We start from the raw sequence: 15,899 nt of genomic DNA on the forward strand, positions 1-15,899 counted from the left end.
GTGTCCTATTGGCTCTCCCTGGTCTGCCAGGAGGTGCTGGCCAGCCCTGCTCCCAGTGCCCACATTGTCTCTGCTCTTTGATCTTAATAAACTCACTCCTTTCTGCAGTACTCTGGAAATTCTTTTTCAACCCCCATTCGGACTGCCATGACAACTACCAAACTGGACATTCTTTCTTCCCAGTATTCCCAACTTCTGGCCTTACTTCCTGAAGCTCCCAGTACCTGTAAGCAGATGACTTTGTCCCCAGGCTGAGCTGAACTGTCCAGGGAGTAGTCCCCATCCTGCCTGGACTGCTGCCTGCCCCGAGTCTTCCCGACTGCCACAGGGTTCACGGCTTCCAGGTGCGAGGGGTTGGGCAGCATAGTCACGTGGAGGGGATGGTGCGCACCGAAGTCCAGGTCAACCGAGGATGTTAGGTGAGACAGGACATCGCCAACGGCTGAGACGTTTTCTGGAAACTCACTTAAGCCTCGCATTTTACGGAACATCAGCTAAGCCGAGTAAACACACAAGAACAAATGCGAAGAGGTGGTTTTTTTAAATCACACAATCTAAAAAAAACTTTATGTACATGTTGTATATATATCGTGACCATGCATTATTTAAAGATAAGCACACACTTGTAACTGCTAGAATGCACGGAGCTATTTGGAGATGTTCATCATCAAATGAAGTTCTAACACGTTAAGACAAGTCCAGCATGATGCAGACAGTAAGATACCTCTGCCTTGCAATAAGCAAAATTTTTTTCTTAAATGCACTTGTTAGAATGCATTTTCCAAAAGAACTAGTATTCTTGTTAAATTAACAGGAATACTTGCTATTATTTGAGTTATTGAATTATTCAAGTATATAAACACATGAATTGCTAACAAGAATTATTCTTATAATTTTTATAATTAAAGGAAAATAAGAACTTCATCCCATTTAGTCACAGGATGACATCCACTACTTAGCTCAAGTGACATCTAAGACACTATTTTGCGATTCTCAGGCTGTAGCATCTATGTAAGTTCTGGTACCATTTTAGTTTCAAAATTGTGAAAAATGTACGGATATTTTGAACATGAAAAGTAGCAAAGTGCTATTAAAGATTCTAAATATGTTCTCTTTACAAAATATAATGAGTAATTGATAAATAAATCATTGATTTTTAAAATTAAAAAAAAGAAACTATATTTCGCTATTCTCAAAGGACTTCTCTGCATACATTCTGTCACCTCATTTTCATACTTTTCTATGAGATAGGTGTTACTATCTATTTTAAAAATGAACAAGCTAAAAGACTAAAAATACAGTTGCCATACAACCCAGCAATCCACTCCTGGGCATATATCCGTCATATAAAACTCTAATTAGTACAAGCACCCCAGTGTCCACCAGCAGCACTATTTACAATACCCAACACATGGAAAGAACCTAAGTGTCCATTGATGGACAATGGATAAAGAAAATATGGTATGTATATAATGGAATACTGCTGCTCCTAAGTCACTTCAGTTGTGTCCGACTCTGTGCGACCCCATAGACGGCAGCCCACCAGGTTCCCCCATCCCTGGGATTCTCCAGGCAAGAACACTGAAGTGGGTTGCCATTTCCTTCTCCAATGCAGGAAAGTGAAAAGTGAAAGTGAAGTCGCTCAGTACTCAGCCACAAAATAGAATGAAATAATGCCATTCGCAGCAACATGGATAGACCTAGAGATTATCACACTAAGTGAAGTAAATCAGACAGAAAATGACAAAAGACTTGTGCGCGCAATCTAAAGAAATGATATAGGAAATCCCTGGTGGTCCAGTGGTTAGGATTCTGCACTTTCACTCCCGATGGCCTAGGCTCAGTCTCTTGTCGGGTAACTAAAATCCCACAAGTTGAGCAATGCAGACAAAAAAAAAAGAGAACTTATTTACAAAACAGAAACAGATGCACAGACATAGAAAACAATCTTATGGTTACTAAAGGGGAAGAGGAGGGATAAATTAGGAGTTTGAGAATTAAAAAAAAAAAAAGGATGAGCAAGAGAAATTACTTGGCTACAAAAGTTTAAAGATTCTTGGCTACAAAGCTGGGTCTCAAATCAAACTATCTACCAAGGACAGTATGTTATGCTCAATTGGCCAAATAGTTTAAATGACCCAAAAGCTTCTTATTGCCCTCACTGCAAATAGGAATATACAAACTCACAGGATAGGAAGAAATGTGATTTTCACAAGCTTCACTTTAGTTCAGTTCAGTCGCTCAGTCGTATCTGACTCTTAGCGACCCATGGACTGCAGCATGCCAGGCTTCCCTGTCCATCACCAACTCCTGAAGCTTGCTCAAATTCGTGTCCATCAAGTAAGTGATGCCATTCCACCACCTCATCCTCTGTTGGCCCTTTCTCCTCTTGCCTTCAATCTTTCCCAGCATCAGGGTCTTTACCAATGAGTCAGTTCTTCACATCAGCTGGCCAGAATATTGGAGCTTCAGCTTCAGCATCAGTCCTTCCAATGAATATTTGGGATTGATTTCCTTTAGGATTAACTGGTTTGAACTCCTTGCAGTCCAAGGGACTCTCAAGAGTCTTCTCCAACACCACAGGTCAAAACCATCAATTCTTCGGCGCTCAGCTTTCTTTAAGGTCCAACTCTCACATCCATCTATGACTACTGGAAAAACCATAGCTTCGATTAGACAGACCTTTGTTGGCAAAGTAATGTCTCTGCTTTTTAATATGCTGTCTAGGTCGATCATAATTTTTATTCCAAGGAGCAAGGGTCTTTTAATCTCATAGCTGCAGTCACCATCTACAGTGACTTTGGAGCCCAAGAAAATAAAGTCTGTCACTGTTTCCATTGTTTCCCCGTCTATTTGCCATAAAGTGATGGGACTAGATGCCATGATCTTAGTTTTTTTGAATGTTTAGGTTCAAGCCAGCTTTTTCACTCTCCTCTTTCACTTTCATCAAGAGACTCTTTAGTTCTTCTTCGCTTTGTGCCATAAGGGTGGTGTCATCTGCATATCTGAGGTTGATATGTCTCCTGGAATTCTTGATTCCAGCTTGTGCTTCCTCCAGTCCAGCGTTTCACATGATGTACCCTGCATATAAGTTAAATAAGCAGGGTGACAATATACAGCCTTGACATACTCCTTTCCCAATTTGGAACCAGTCTGTTGTTCCATGGCTGGTTCTAACTGTTGCTTCCTGACCTGCATACAGATTTCTCAGGAGGCAGGTCGGGTGGTCTGGTATTCCTATCTCTTTAAGAATTTTCCACAGTTTATTGTGATCCACACAGTCAAAGGCTTTGGTATAGTCAATACAGAAGAAGTAGATGTTTTTCTGGAACTCTCTTGCTTTTTCTATGATCCAATGAATGTTCACAAGTACAGTCATTGATAATCATTTCTGTGCTTTTGAGTAACTGCTTTGTCTGGGATATTTTAGGAATGCAATTTTTGGTTTAAGAATTTCTGCAGGTGTCAAAGCACACCTCCATCTGTCAATCATTTTATTCTGTTGTATTCTACCTTTTCTACAGTGAGTTTTCAAAGCTGATTAAGATCTCTTAGCATCAGAAACACTGAAGTATAAACAAAAAAGGTAAAACTTGGCCCCCAGACATGACATCATGTGTATTTTTTTAATTAAGAAAATTTTTTGGATTGAGGTATAGTTGATTTACAATATTATATAAATTCCACATATACAACATAGTGATTCATAACTTTTAGAGATTTTACTTCATTTAGTTACTATAAAATATTGGCTATATTCTCTGTGTTTTACAATATAGTCTTTAGCTTATTAATTTTTTGCAAAGTAATTTATATCTCTCAATCCCATATCCCTATATTACCCCTTCCCATTTTTCCTCTCCCCACTGGTAACCACTAGGTTGTTCTACCTGTGAGTCTGTTTCTTTTTTGTTATAGTCATTAGTTTGTTTTATTTTTTAGATTTCACATGTAAGTGATAACATGTAGTATTTAGCTTTGTGTGGCTTACTTCACTAAGCATAAAACCTTGCAAGTCCATTCCTATTGTTCTGAATGACAAATTTACATTATTTTTTATGTCTGAGTTATATTCCATTATATGTGTGTATGCCACATCTATTTATCTGTTGATGGACACTTAGGTTGTTGCTGTATCTTATCAATTATAAATAATACTGCCAGTACTTTGGCCACCTCATGCAAAGAGTTGACTTATTGGAAAAGACTGATGCTGGCAGAGATTGGGGGCAGGAGGAGAAGGGGACGACAGAGGATGAGATGGCTGGATGGCATCACTGACTCGATGGACGTGAGTCTGAGTGAACTCCGGGAGTTGGTGATGGACAGAGAGGCCTGGTGTGCTGCGATTCATGGGGTCGCAAAGAGTCAGACACGACTGAGCGACTGAACTGAACTGAACTGAAGAACATTGGGGTGTGTGTATCTTTCCAAATTAGTGCTTTTGTTTTCTTCAAATATATACCCAGGAGTGGAGTTTCTGGGTCATATGGTATTTTTTGTTTGTTTTTTGCTGTGACACATGGCTTGTGGGATCTTAGTTCTCTGATCCAGGATTGAACCGAAGCCTGGCAGTGAAAGCAGCAACTCCTAACCACTGAACCCCTGAGGAACTACCTAGCATTTATAATTGTTTTTAATCTCCTGGCCAAGAATAGCGGTAAGGTTTACCCATGTATAATTGACATAACCTTATCAGGCATTGGGTCTCTCTGACGTTCCCTGTCATTGAATATTGTGCCCTGACCCTCAAGTGCTTCAAGATTTACAGAGCATCTGAGTCGGACTGAACAAGAATATGAAAGATCCAATAACCAATAAAACTACTCACTTTGGAGGATCTCTTGAGATAACAATGTTTTATTAGTTTCATACAATCTATCAACTATAATCTGCAAATAAGTAGAAGGTAAAAATTACTTTCTGGAGGATGACATTTTATCAAACTGCACAGATCTTTGTGTTTGTTTGAATGATTTTTATGAAATAGGGCAAGCATGCTTCAAAAAACAGAATTTATCTGTTTGCATCATCCTTAGGAAACAAACTAACTTTTAACTTTCCTGAGTGAAGAAAGAATTCCTGTAAAGAGATATAGGAAAATCAACCTAAACACCAGGTCCAACAGCATCAGTTTTCATCAATTAATGAAGTTGTCTCCTGGACCAATGACTCATATGCTCAGTCAGTTTTCTAAAAGCGATTATCACCATCAGCTTTACTCCGTTTCAGTCAATTGCACATCACTGGTGGGAAAAACAGAAGGCCTTTTACCTCTGGAGGGAACTGTAGAAGGCCCGTCAGCAAGTTCAGCCTCCCTCTATGGGGCATCCCAATAATAACATCGGTTACTCCGCTGTAAGCCGCCATTTTCAGCAGCTCGTAGAAAAAGCCCATCATGCTTTCTGCTCCTTCGCCTCCATATCGCTTCACTGTGGCAAACTTGGTGGCCAAAAAGTGGTCAAACTCCTGTGGAACACATCAGACACACTAGATACAGGAGAGCCGACTACCTGGTTCAAAGCCAAACACATTTAAGGAGCCCCCGCATTGCTTCAAGCAGCTACAACAGGGTCTATTCAGTGAGACCCCAGAGATGAAGAGAAGTCACTCAGAGCCTGGCAAGAAAGCCCTGCCGAGGACACCAGGCAGCAGTGGGAACACTGAGGAAACAACCCCAGTGCTAGAGGAACTCACCCCAGGAGGAATCCCCTCAGAAGGCCAGGCCTTTTCCAGGACTTGAGTTTTAGTTCAGGGCTCTATAGTATTTCATCTGGGCCGCAAACCAGCCATCCACCCATGTTACTGGGGGCAGGGGCCTTGTCATATTGATAGGCTCAAGTCCTGCGCAGTCCTGGACATTCAATCCTATTAATGTATACTGAGAGCCTCTTTCATGTATAGTTCCTTTCTCTTTTAAAATTTTTTACCTGTTTAAAATCTTTTTTAAACTTTTTACTTTGTGTTGGGGTATAGGCAAGTAACAATATGGTGATAGTTTCAGGTGAACAGTGAAGGAACTCAGCCATACATATACATGTATTCCTTTTTCCTTTTTTAATCCCTTCGGGTAATTAAAAGAAGAATCAGATCTTAAGGACTTTGCAGTCTTTTATGAAGGGAAGAGCCTCTTTAGACTTCCCTAGAGGCTCAGACGGTAAAGCGTCTGTCTACAATGCAGGAGACCTGGGTTCGAGCTCTGAGTTGGGAAGATCCCCTGGAGAAGGAAATGGCAATCCACTCCAGTACTATTGCCTGGAAAATCCCATGGACAGAGGAGCCTGGTAGGCTACAGTTTGTGGGGTCGCAAAGAGTCAGACACGACTGAGCAACTACACTTCCACTTTCATGAAGGGAAGAGACAAATACATAGAAAGTATCGACTCAGGAGAACCAACAGCTCTGGCGGTTGGAGAGCTACCTCTTTCTACTCAGAATAAAGTGGTGTGTGTTACACTGTCTGTTGTGTTGAGGCCATGGGGGAATTGTGGCTACATTCAAACAATTCATGTCTTAACTCCCTCTCTTCAATATTTATATGTCTTTGGAGAAAAAGAGCTGAACAATTCCTTTGATATTAGCTGCTACTTTATACCTGAGATTCTAGCATTAATTTTGACAGGTGTTTTCGCTCTTCTGTGGTAAATGCCTCCTTCTTCAGTTCCTCAAACCGCTTGGCAAACCAGTCTTTCTCCTCCTGGCTCTGAAGCTGAGAGGTTTCGATAGAAATCTGCCCACAGTAGATCTGGTTGAGATAGGCAACGACTTCCTCAAGAGAGGCCTCCTCCTTCTCCATGTTCAATAATCCTACAAAACGGAATCAAAAGGGTCGCTTTAAAGAATAGTCAACCAAATATAAAACATACCAAGATCCTTATCTCAATTCAGAGCATTTCATTCTAAATAACTTGGGTCATCATCAATGGTTATCCAGATTTTTCTAAAGGCAAAACTAAAAATATGGCCATTTGTGTATATGATTTGAACACAGAGGATATGGGCCCTGTCAGAAGACAATTCTAGAACCTCAACACTACTCTCCCAGACAGTGTCCGAATGTGCCCCTTGCTGTCTCCTCACACCCATGGAAGCCTCAGCTCCAGCAGGCATGACTGCAGTTCTTCAAGAACGGAGAAAGGAGTCCCACCTCACTGGCAGTTAACTGGCACACGGACAGTCGACAGCTGATGACTTTTACCTGTGGTATTAAAGGGTCCCTGCAGAGTCTGCACCAGGGCTTGGATTTCAGGTACATTTTCCTGCAGGGCTTGACCAGTGAAGAGTGGGTTGATTTTGGCAGCTTTATGCCCATGCTCACAATACACCGTCACCAACCTGGCAAGGCCATGGTCCACTGATTGGAAAAACAACAACAACAACAACAATAGAACAATACAGTTTAGGAAATGCCCACAAGTCACAAAATCAGTTTTCAAAGAAGCCTTTGCGGCTTTGGACATTTTTAACATGCGGTTCCTACCCACCACAGCTGCCAGTGGTTTCCAGGATTAAAAACTAGCAGAATCCAGGAAAACACACTTATTTCCTTAAATTTATCTCCTGAGAGCAAAAGTCACTGAAAAATAACCAGAAGGAACCAGAATTATGGGTGCACATTTGTGGAAATAACTATGCGCATGGATAGATTTTAAAAGAAAACACCTCAAATTGAAAATAACTGTTAAAATGCTATAATTTTAATTATGGATAATTATAGTCCTCTTAATTATTATTTGAATTTTTTATATTGTACATTAAAAAAAAACAGAGACAGTTTAAACTGCAAAATCAATGTTACATTTCCTTCCTTACGTCCTCCAGGTACACATTTTATAGACTCATGAAATCATAGACCAGGAAAAAAACCTTAGAAATGATCTTATTACTACATAATTAAAAAAAAAACCCTATTTGTAGCCTTAAATGAGTAATTCTCCAACCTCTTCTTAAAGGGGAAATCACTGTATTTCAATGAATCTAATTCTATCCTAGATGATTTTTTTTTAATCTTAGATGATTTTATATTGAGCCAAAAGCTGCTTTTCTTCCCTTTTGCTCATGAAAGCCCTTCTAAAATTTGGAAGAAAATCCTTCAAGACCACAACTTCCAATATCATCTATAAAATTATATCCTTAATGGAATTAAGTTAATGGTAAATATACAGGGTTATTATCACCATTCTCACCACAGTTTACTAGCCCTCTTTAAAAAAAAAATTAATTATTATTGGACTTCCTGGTGGCATAGTGGATAAGAATCTGCCTGCCAATGCAGGGGACGTGGGTTTGATTCCTGGTATAGGAAGATTCCTTATGTCTCGCAGCAACTAAGCCCCTGTGCCACAACTACTGAGCCTGAGTGCTGTAACTACTGAAGCCCTCTCACCTAGAGCCTGTGCCCTGCAACTAGAAAAGCCACTGCAGTGAGAAGTCCAAGCACTCCAAGGAGACAGTAGCCTCTGCTCTCGGAAACCAGAGAAAGCCTGCACAAAGCAGCTAAGGCCCAGCAGAGGTAAAAATAAATACAAATAAATAAATATATATATATATATATATATATTATGTTTTGACCACACCCGCACCACATGTGGGATCTTAGGTCCCTGATCAAGGATCAAACCTGGGCCCCCTGCATTAGAAGCAGAGTCTTAACCACTGGATGACCAGGGAAGTCCCCTACTAGCCCTCTTGTGAAAACATTCTCTTTAGCAAACCACATCTAGTTAAGAGATCACTGCTTCAGTTTCTCACTGAAAATCCAAGCTTTTAGTGATAGTCTACAACACGGATAGGGGAGTTGGCACAAAAGGATGCTGTTCACCCCAAAGAACACATAGCACCTACTATTCTTGAAGAGAGAGAGGCCTCTTCCCCTCCCACTTCGGAGCACATCCTCCACCCATCCTCACCATCTGTTTTCTCTCAGACTCTTTATTTCACTGCTCTGGTTTCTTCTGCTGCTGCTGCTGTGCTCAGTCGTGTCTGACTCTTATCGACCCCATGGACTGTAGCCCGGCGGGCTCCTCTGTCCATGGAATTTTCCAGGCAAGAATACTGGAGTGGGTTGCCATTTCCTCCAGACCCAACCCCGTATCTCTTCCCTCTCTACCTCCTAGATCCTTCCACTGTGACGTCTAGAATTCCATCTGTTCTGTGATAAACAGACCTCCCTACGTTTTTCACCTCTTCCCTAAATGTTCCTTATATTCCTGTCTTCACAGGAATCTGTTTTCCCCTGAGGACACCAGTAAATGGTGCAATTACTCATCACCCACACCCACCCCCCTCCAGCAGGGTGGGTGAAGTCAATGCCTCCTCATTCCTCACTGATCTTTCCCTCCTGTTAGTCCTCTAACCCTCTACAAACCCCAGTCATCTGAGGGACATGCCACAGTGCTGATGACTAATCCCCTCTGGCCAAAAATCATCATCAGATAATGTTGTAGGAGAATGCTTATTGGATGTGCCAATTTGTTTAGAAGAAAAAAAGACTAAAAGACACTATATATATCATATGAGCCTGAGCTGTGTTAAAATGTGTGTATTGTACCTATATGTTTTCATGACAAAGTGTATCTAGCATATTAGCACCTACATACTTCATATATGTCCCTTCATTTGCATATATATTTCATATGTATAAAGGAAATAGACCAAAAAGTTAGTGATGATTCTATGTCAAAATTCCCAATTTTCCTTGCTTAGCATATTTTCTAAGTTTTTCATAATGAACATGTCCAATAGAGCTCTTTATTTATTTATTTATATTTTGGGGGGCCATGCCATAAAGCTTGTGGGATCTTAGTTCTCTGACTAGGGACTGAATCTGTGCCTGTGGCAATGGAAGCACTGAGTTCTCCACTGGACAGATGCTGACGGTAAAGCTCCAATACTTTAGCCACCTGATGCAAACAAAGAGCTGACTCAATGGAAAGGATCCTGATGCTGGGAAAGATTGAAGGCAAAAGAAGAGGGCAACAGAGGATGAGATGGTTAGATAGCATCACCAATTCAATGGACATGAATTTGAGCAAACTCCATGAGATGGTGAAGCACAGGGAAGCCTGGGGTGCTGCAGTCCATGGGGTAGCAAAGAATCAGACACGACTTGGCAACAACTGTGCCTAGACTGCTTGTGTGAACAAGATGATTTAGGCTAAACACCTGCTGTCTTTCTGGGAACCTGGGATTTTAGTACATGCAGAGGGTGCTTACATGAACCTCTTCCAATAAAAACTCTGGGTGCTGAGTCTCTAACAGGCTTCCCTGTTAGAACAGGAAAGTGTTCTCACAGGAACACTGCACATCTGTTGCTGTGTTTCTTGAAGAGAAGGGCATAGTGTGTGACCACCATAAGAAAAAGAGCAGAAGGAAGACTGCATAGCGGGCCCCCCGGACCCTTCCTGTGCCTTTTCCATTACAGTCCAGCTGTGCATCCTCATCACACCTACTAAACCTCAGCCAGGAGTCCAGCCATACACTATGTGATGTGAGTCCCTTCTGGAGACTCTCTAAGTGTGGGGTGGTCTTCAGGACACACATTATGGATGACACAGGAGCTAAGTATCTTAACAGTTGTGCAAATGTTACAAATGCATATGGACAAATGCATATTCTGGGCCACAGGCTCTGTGCCCCAAATTTCTGGGCTGAAATATAGACAAGTGCATATTTCGGGTTGCAGGCTCCAAGTTTCCAGGCTGAAATTTGGACAAGTGTATATTTTTCCAGCCCCACTTTCTGAGCACCAACTTTCAGCACCAGGCTGAAACATGAACAAGTGCATTTTATCTGCGGAAGAGTCAGCTGAAGCCCAAACAGGTTAAGTGATCTGCAGAAAGTGACAGAGGTAATGAAGAAATTGGAATTTGAACTATTTGTACTTTAGTGTACTTCCCTGACAGCTCAGTTGGTAAAGAATCCACCTGCAACACAGGAGACCCCGATTCGATTCCTGGGTCGGGAAGATCCGCTGAAAAATCAATAGGCTACCCACTCCAGTATTCTTGGGCTTCCCTGGTGGCTCAGCTGGTAAAGAATCTGCCTGCAATGTGGGAGACCTGGGATCAATCCCTGGATTGGGAAGATCTCCTGGAGAAGGGAAAGGCTACCCACTCCAGTATTCTGACCTGGAGAATTCCATGGACTGTATAGTCCATGGGGTGGCAGAGTCAGACATGGCTAAGTGACTTTCACTTTGATTTTAATCCAGCGTTTCACCTGTTATACCACAACAAAAATTGAAAAGGAAGTCGAGCCTACCACAAAAGAGAGGGGAGAACTAGAAGTCCACGAAACATTTAAAAAACCATCTAAATTTGAAAAATTATTTATTTCTTGGCTGCACTTTGTCTTCATTGCTGCTCGCGGGCTTTCTCTAGTTGTTGCGAGCAGTGGCTAGTCTCTGGTAGTGGTGCGCCCACTTTTCAGGGCGGCGGCTTCTCTTGTTGCAGCTCGTAGGCTCTAGAACATAGGTTCAATAGTTGTGGTGCACAAGCTTAGCTGCCCCAAGGCATGTGGATCTTTCCAAACCAGGGATCGAACCAGTATCCCCTGCATTGCAAGGTGGATTCTTAGTCACCACTGAACCATCAATGAAAGTGAAAGTTGCTCAGCCATGTCCAACTCTATACGACCCCATGGACTGTACAGTCCATGGAATCTCCAGGCCAGAATACTGGAGTGGGTAGCCTTTCCCTTCTCCAGGGGATCTTCCCAACCCAGGGATCGACCTCAGGTCGATCTGAGGGATTCCCTCTGCATTGCAGAGGGATTCTTGATCATCTGAGCCACCAAGGAAGCCCAGGGAAGTCTCAACATTTTAAAAAAATCTCTAATGTCGTAAGATTTTCCCCAACTGTTTTTCCTATAAAGCCTCCAGTAAAGCCTCCTATTATTTCTCTCTTTTTTTTTTTTTTTGGCCACACACTGCGTGGTTTGTGGGATCTTAGTTCCTCCACCAGTGATTGAAGCTGGGCCTTAGCAAGTGAAAGCACCAAGTCCTAACCACTGGACCACCAAGGAACTCCCAAGGCTCCTATTATTTCTAATATGCAACACACCTACAACTTCACTTCAGCTACTAAATCTCATTGCTAAGATCAGTAACCACTGAACACTATTTGGAATCTTATAGGCCCCATCTCCTAATCATCTCTAAATTCTGCCATTTCCCCCAATCCTTCATAATGAAATTTATACCTATGAATCACCAATCCTAAGCTGTTGAATTTCTATAATCTAACAATAAACTATCAGAGATAGAAATTAAGGAAACAACCCCATTAACTGTAATATCAAAAAGAATAAAATTCCTAGGAATAAACCTGTCTAAGGAGGTAAAAGATCTGTACTCAGAAAACTGTAAGACACTGATGAAGCAAATGGAAGATGACACAAATGGATGGAAAGATATACAGTGTCCTTGGATTGGAAGAATTAAAGAATTGTTAAAATGGCCATACTTCTGAAGCCAATCTATAGATTCAATGCAAGTCCTATCAAAATATCAACAATTTTTCACAGAACTAGAACAAATAATTCTAAAATGTGTATGGAAAGTGTGAAAAGTGAAAGTGTTAGTTGCTCAGTTGTGTCTGACTCTTTGTGACCCCATGGCCTGAAGTCCATCAGGCTTCTCAGTCCATGGAATTCTCCAGGCAAGAATACTGGAGTGAGTAACCATTCCCTTCTCCAGAGGATCTTCCCAACCCAGTGATCAAACCCAGGTCTCCTGCATTGGCAGGCAGCTTCTTTACTGTTTGAGCCACCAAGGAAGCCCTTGTGTATGGAAATCCACCTCCATTTCAATTTAGGATTGTTGATAAATAGAACTCAAGCTTACTTGGAAGCTGAGGTTTACAGAGGTTAAAGTACAAGCTCTTTCACTAAAGCCAGCTACAAAGGACACATATCATGGGTCAAATTTTAACTCCTGAAACCACTGCCATCCAAAAAGGTCACTAGAAGCAAATTCAAGATCTCTTTGAAGCCTTACCACAGTGAAAACCTTAATAAATGAGGTATTCATCCTTGGCCTTGATACTTGCTTGGCCAAGATAAACACATGGAGGAGGAGGAGGAGGAGGAGGAGGAAGGGGAAGGCACCATAACTTGACTACACTTCCTCCCATTTCTCTGTGTACCTTGGACGTGGGAACTGCCTTGTGTTCATTTTCAGTAGGGTTTGTGAATACATTCTCTGTGAGGGAAGAAAACCTTAGAGTATTTAAATGGCCAAAGAGGTTGAGTGTGGTGATACTAGTTATTTTCCAACATTTATTTTCCTCTTCTCTTTCAAAGTAACTTTTAGCTGGAAGGTGGCCGCCCTGAAGAAAGACTATGCTTTCCAATCTCCCTTGCAAGGATGTACAGACGTGTGACCAAGCTCTATTGGACAAACATATCTTATATATACATCCCTTACTGACTATAACGATGTTTGGCCATAGTGGCCACAGACCTACTGCTAGAAAACCACTTAGTGTGACATAAATATACAAATTCCTGGATCTCATCTCAGGCCACCGAATGAGAACTGGGATGAGGGTGAAGCAAGGGAGGGCAGCCTGGGAACTAGCCTTTTAAACATCATTCAGAGTGATCGGAACGCACACTTCAGTTTGAGGGAAACTGACATGCAAAATTAGACACTCCATTTGTCAAGTGAAATAAGATATAGTCTTACTCTCAAGGGATTAGTCATCTAGCTGACCAAAATGCTGTTCCTAAAGAAACCTGTTGCACTTAAGAAAGAGAAATCAGTTTTATTCTGAATGTCTCCTGAGATCAAGAACACAACATTGAGATTTCAGTATGTGATCTACTACTCAAAGGTCAGGTGTTTAGATGATGAAGGGATCCTAATTGTTAATCCAATAACTGGACCAAAGATATCAAATGGGACCTCCCTGGTGGTCCAGTGGTTAGACTCTCACTGTCCAGGGCCAGGGTTCAATCTTTGGTCAGGGAACTAAGATCTCATAAGCCACATGGCACAGCAAATAATAATAACAAATAAAAAATGCCACGTGACCTTCCTCTATTGACCAATCTGTGTTTACCTTCTATTCTGTGAGGATAAACATACAATAATTTTGGAGCATAAACCAAATACTCAAAATTGGTCTCTTGTACATGAGAATGCAACTGATCCTCCAAAAACTGATATTCCCGTCTCCTAATCCATTAAAACCCGAGTAGCATAGTTCTGATTTCAGCAAAGAGTTTTAAACTCTTAAAGAGGCTAGACAGAAGAGACGAGTGGATAATAAATACCATGCTGAGGTCCAAGAACATCAACGCCCTCTTCACCCTAGTCACCATCGCGATCCCCAAAGATTCCCCTCACACTGGCTTTGGAGACAGCCCTGGAAAACGTGTATCCTTGGGTGAACTCCAGGAGCTGGGCTATCATAGAACTTTTCCTGCAGCCCCGCCTCCGCAAACAGCTAAGTTCTCACACGTTTTACGACCAAGGAATGGAAAAGACAAGAGTTCACAGAACCATTCTGTGACCCGGACCCTGACAAGACGCAGGCCTATCCCTCTCTGCTCCCTGGCCTCCCCTTCCTCTCCACCCGCCTCCTCGCACACTCCAGAAGTCCCAACTCTAAAAAGCACCCACCCCGGGCCCAGAAATAAGACCCCCTGCCTCCCCAGCCGCCACGCCCACCAGCCCAGGCCCCATCCTGACCTGGGGGGCGCGCCAGGCCGCCCTCGGGCTCCCGGCTCTCGGGCTTCCTCGGCCGGTAGCCATAGACACCCCTCTCTGTCTGGTAGCCGCGCCGGAGGAAGAGCGGAGCGGCCCGGCCGAGGCCCAGTCTTGCTGCTGCCACAGCGGCCCAGGCCATGTTCCACCAGGCCCCCGGGGCCCAGAGATCTGAGCGGAACGTCCAGGAGCCGCGGCCGCAGGGAGGTCGCTCCGGCGCGGACCCACCGCCCGGGAGGTGAGAGGCCTTAGGCTGGAGGCGAGGGGAAAAACCCTCCCCCTAGACAACACTCCCACTCCTGATTGGCCAGGACCCGGCTCTTGGAGCCAATCCAGATCAGCGGCCCGCAAAGGCAAGCCGCGCGGCTGGAATCCAGCGACCCTCGCAAGGGCCTAGAGGCTGAGGAAAGGCCTGCATTTGGGAAAAGGAGGAATGCTGAGGGGAGCGTACCGGCTTTCTGTAACAAAGCTGTGTATGCTGGATATATCTGTGTATGCTGCAGTTTCCCTCCGGGAGTGATCACCCACCACCCCTCTCCTGGAAGCTCCAGAGCATAGACTCACACGCACCATGCAGTCTCCCACAGAAAGGAAAAATTACCGACAGACTGCATGAAAGGTGGCTGGGACTCAGACCAAGTTCATAGGAAGGAGCCAAAAAATCAATATCCCATCTCTGTTTGTATTTTTATAAAAAATATTGAGGAGGACAGGTTCAAACAGGGGAGAAGGAGCCTGTACGAAAGCGATAGGAGTGAAGAAAAAACTGAATTTGGAAGATTTTAGATAATTGAGATTCTTGGTTGGTCTATCTCTGACACAGTTTCCCAAATTATTTTATTCCACGATTCACCTTTAATTTTACCAATATTGGGAGGTCTGAATGCTTCCCAGTAGGTCATCCATTCTTCCAGTCACCTGAGCAGCTGCACCCCCATACTCCCAAGAACGTTACACATGTGAACCTAAGATATCTTTCCACTGTACACACAGAGCCCTCCGCTGGGTTACAGAGATTAATAAAATACAGTGCCTGCCCCTAATCAGGTCCCAGTCCAGTTGCAGACTGAACTCAACACACAATATGAGACACACGGTAATCCAAGTGTGTGCAGGTGCCCTGCAAGCATAGACAGGTGTGTCAGGAAAACCTCCAAGTGGAAGGCACACTAGAACAGAATCTTGAAGA

The 15,899-nt window shown here is 42.9% G+C and overlaps 1 protein-coding gene across 8 annotated transcripts in view; it reads right to left on the reverse strand.

Moving 5' to 3' along the window:
* Positions 1 to 14,985, reverse strand: part of DHTKD1 (dehydrogenase E1 and transketolase domain containing 1) — a 41,117-nt gene extending 26,132 nt beyond the window's left edge. For 4 of the 8 annotated variants that reach the window (XM_006077742.4, XM_045162721.1, XM_006077741.4 and 1 more), the window contains exons 1-5: positions 14,696 to 14,984; positions 7,199 to 7,354; positions 6,596 to 6,807; positions 5,275 to 5,469; positions 225 to 494 (exon numbers count right to left, since the gene is read on the reverse strand). In XM_006077742.4, the coding sequence (XP_006077804.3) occupies positions 225 to 494; positions 5,275 to 5,469; positions 6,596 to 6,807; positions 7,199 to 7,354; positions 14,696 to 14,852 (990 nt within the window). In that variant the 5' untranslated portion in view covers positions 14,853 to 14,984. Of the gene's footprint in view, positions 1 to 224; positions 495 to 5,274; positions 5,470 to 6,595; positions 6,808 to 7,198; positions 7,355 to 14,695 lie in introns of all 8 variants that reach the window. The other 4 variants (XM_045162723.1, XM_045162722.1, XM_006077743.4 and 1 more) reach the window with 3 other exon arrangements.
* Between the last annotated feature and the right edge of the window lie 914 nt (positions 14,986 to 15,899).

The sequence above is a fragment of the Bubalus bubalis genome, chromosome 14, assembly GCF_019923935.1.
Source record: "Bubalus bubalis isolate 160015118507 breed Murrah chromosome 14, NDDB_SH_1, whole genome shotgun sequence".
NCBI classification, from domain to species: domain Eukaryota; kingdom Metazoa; phylum Chordata; class Mammalia; order Artiodactyla; family Bovidae; genus Bubalus; species Bubalus bubalis.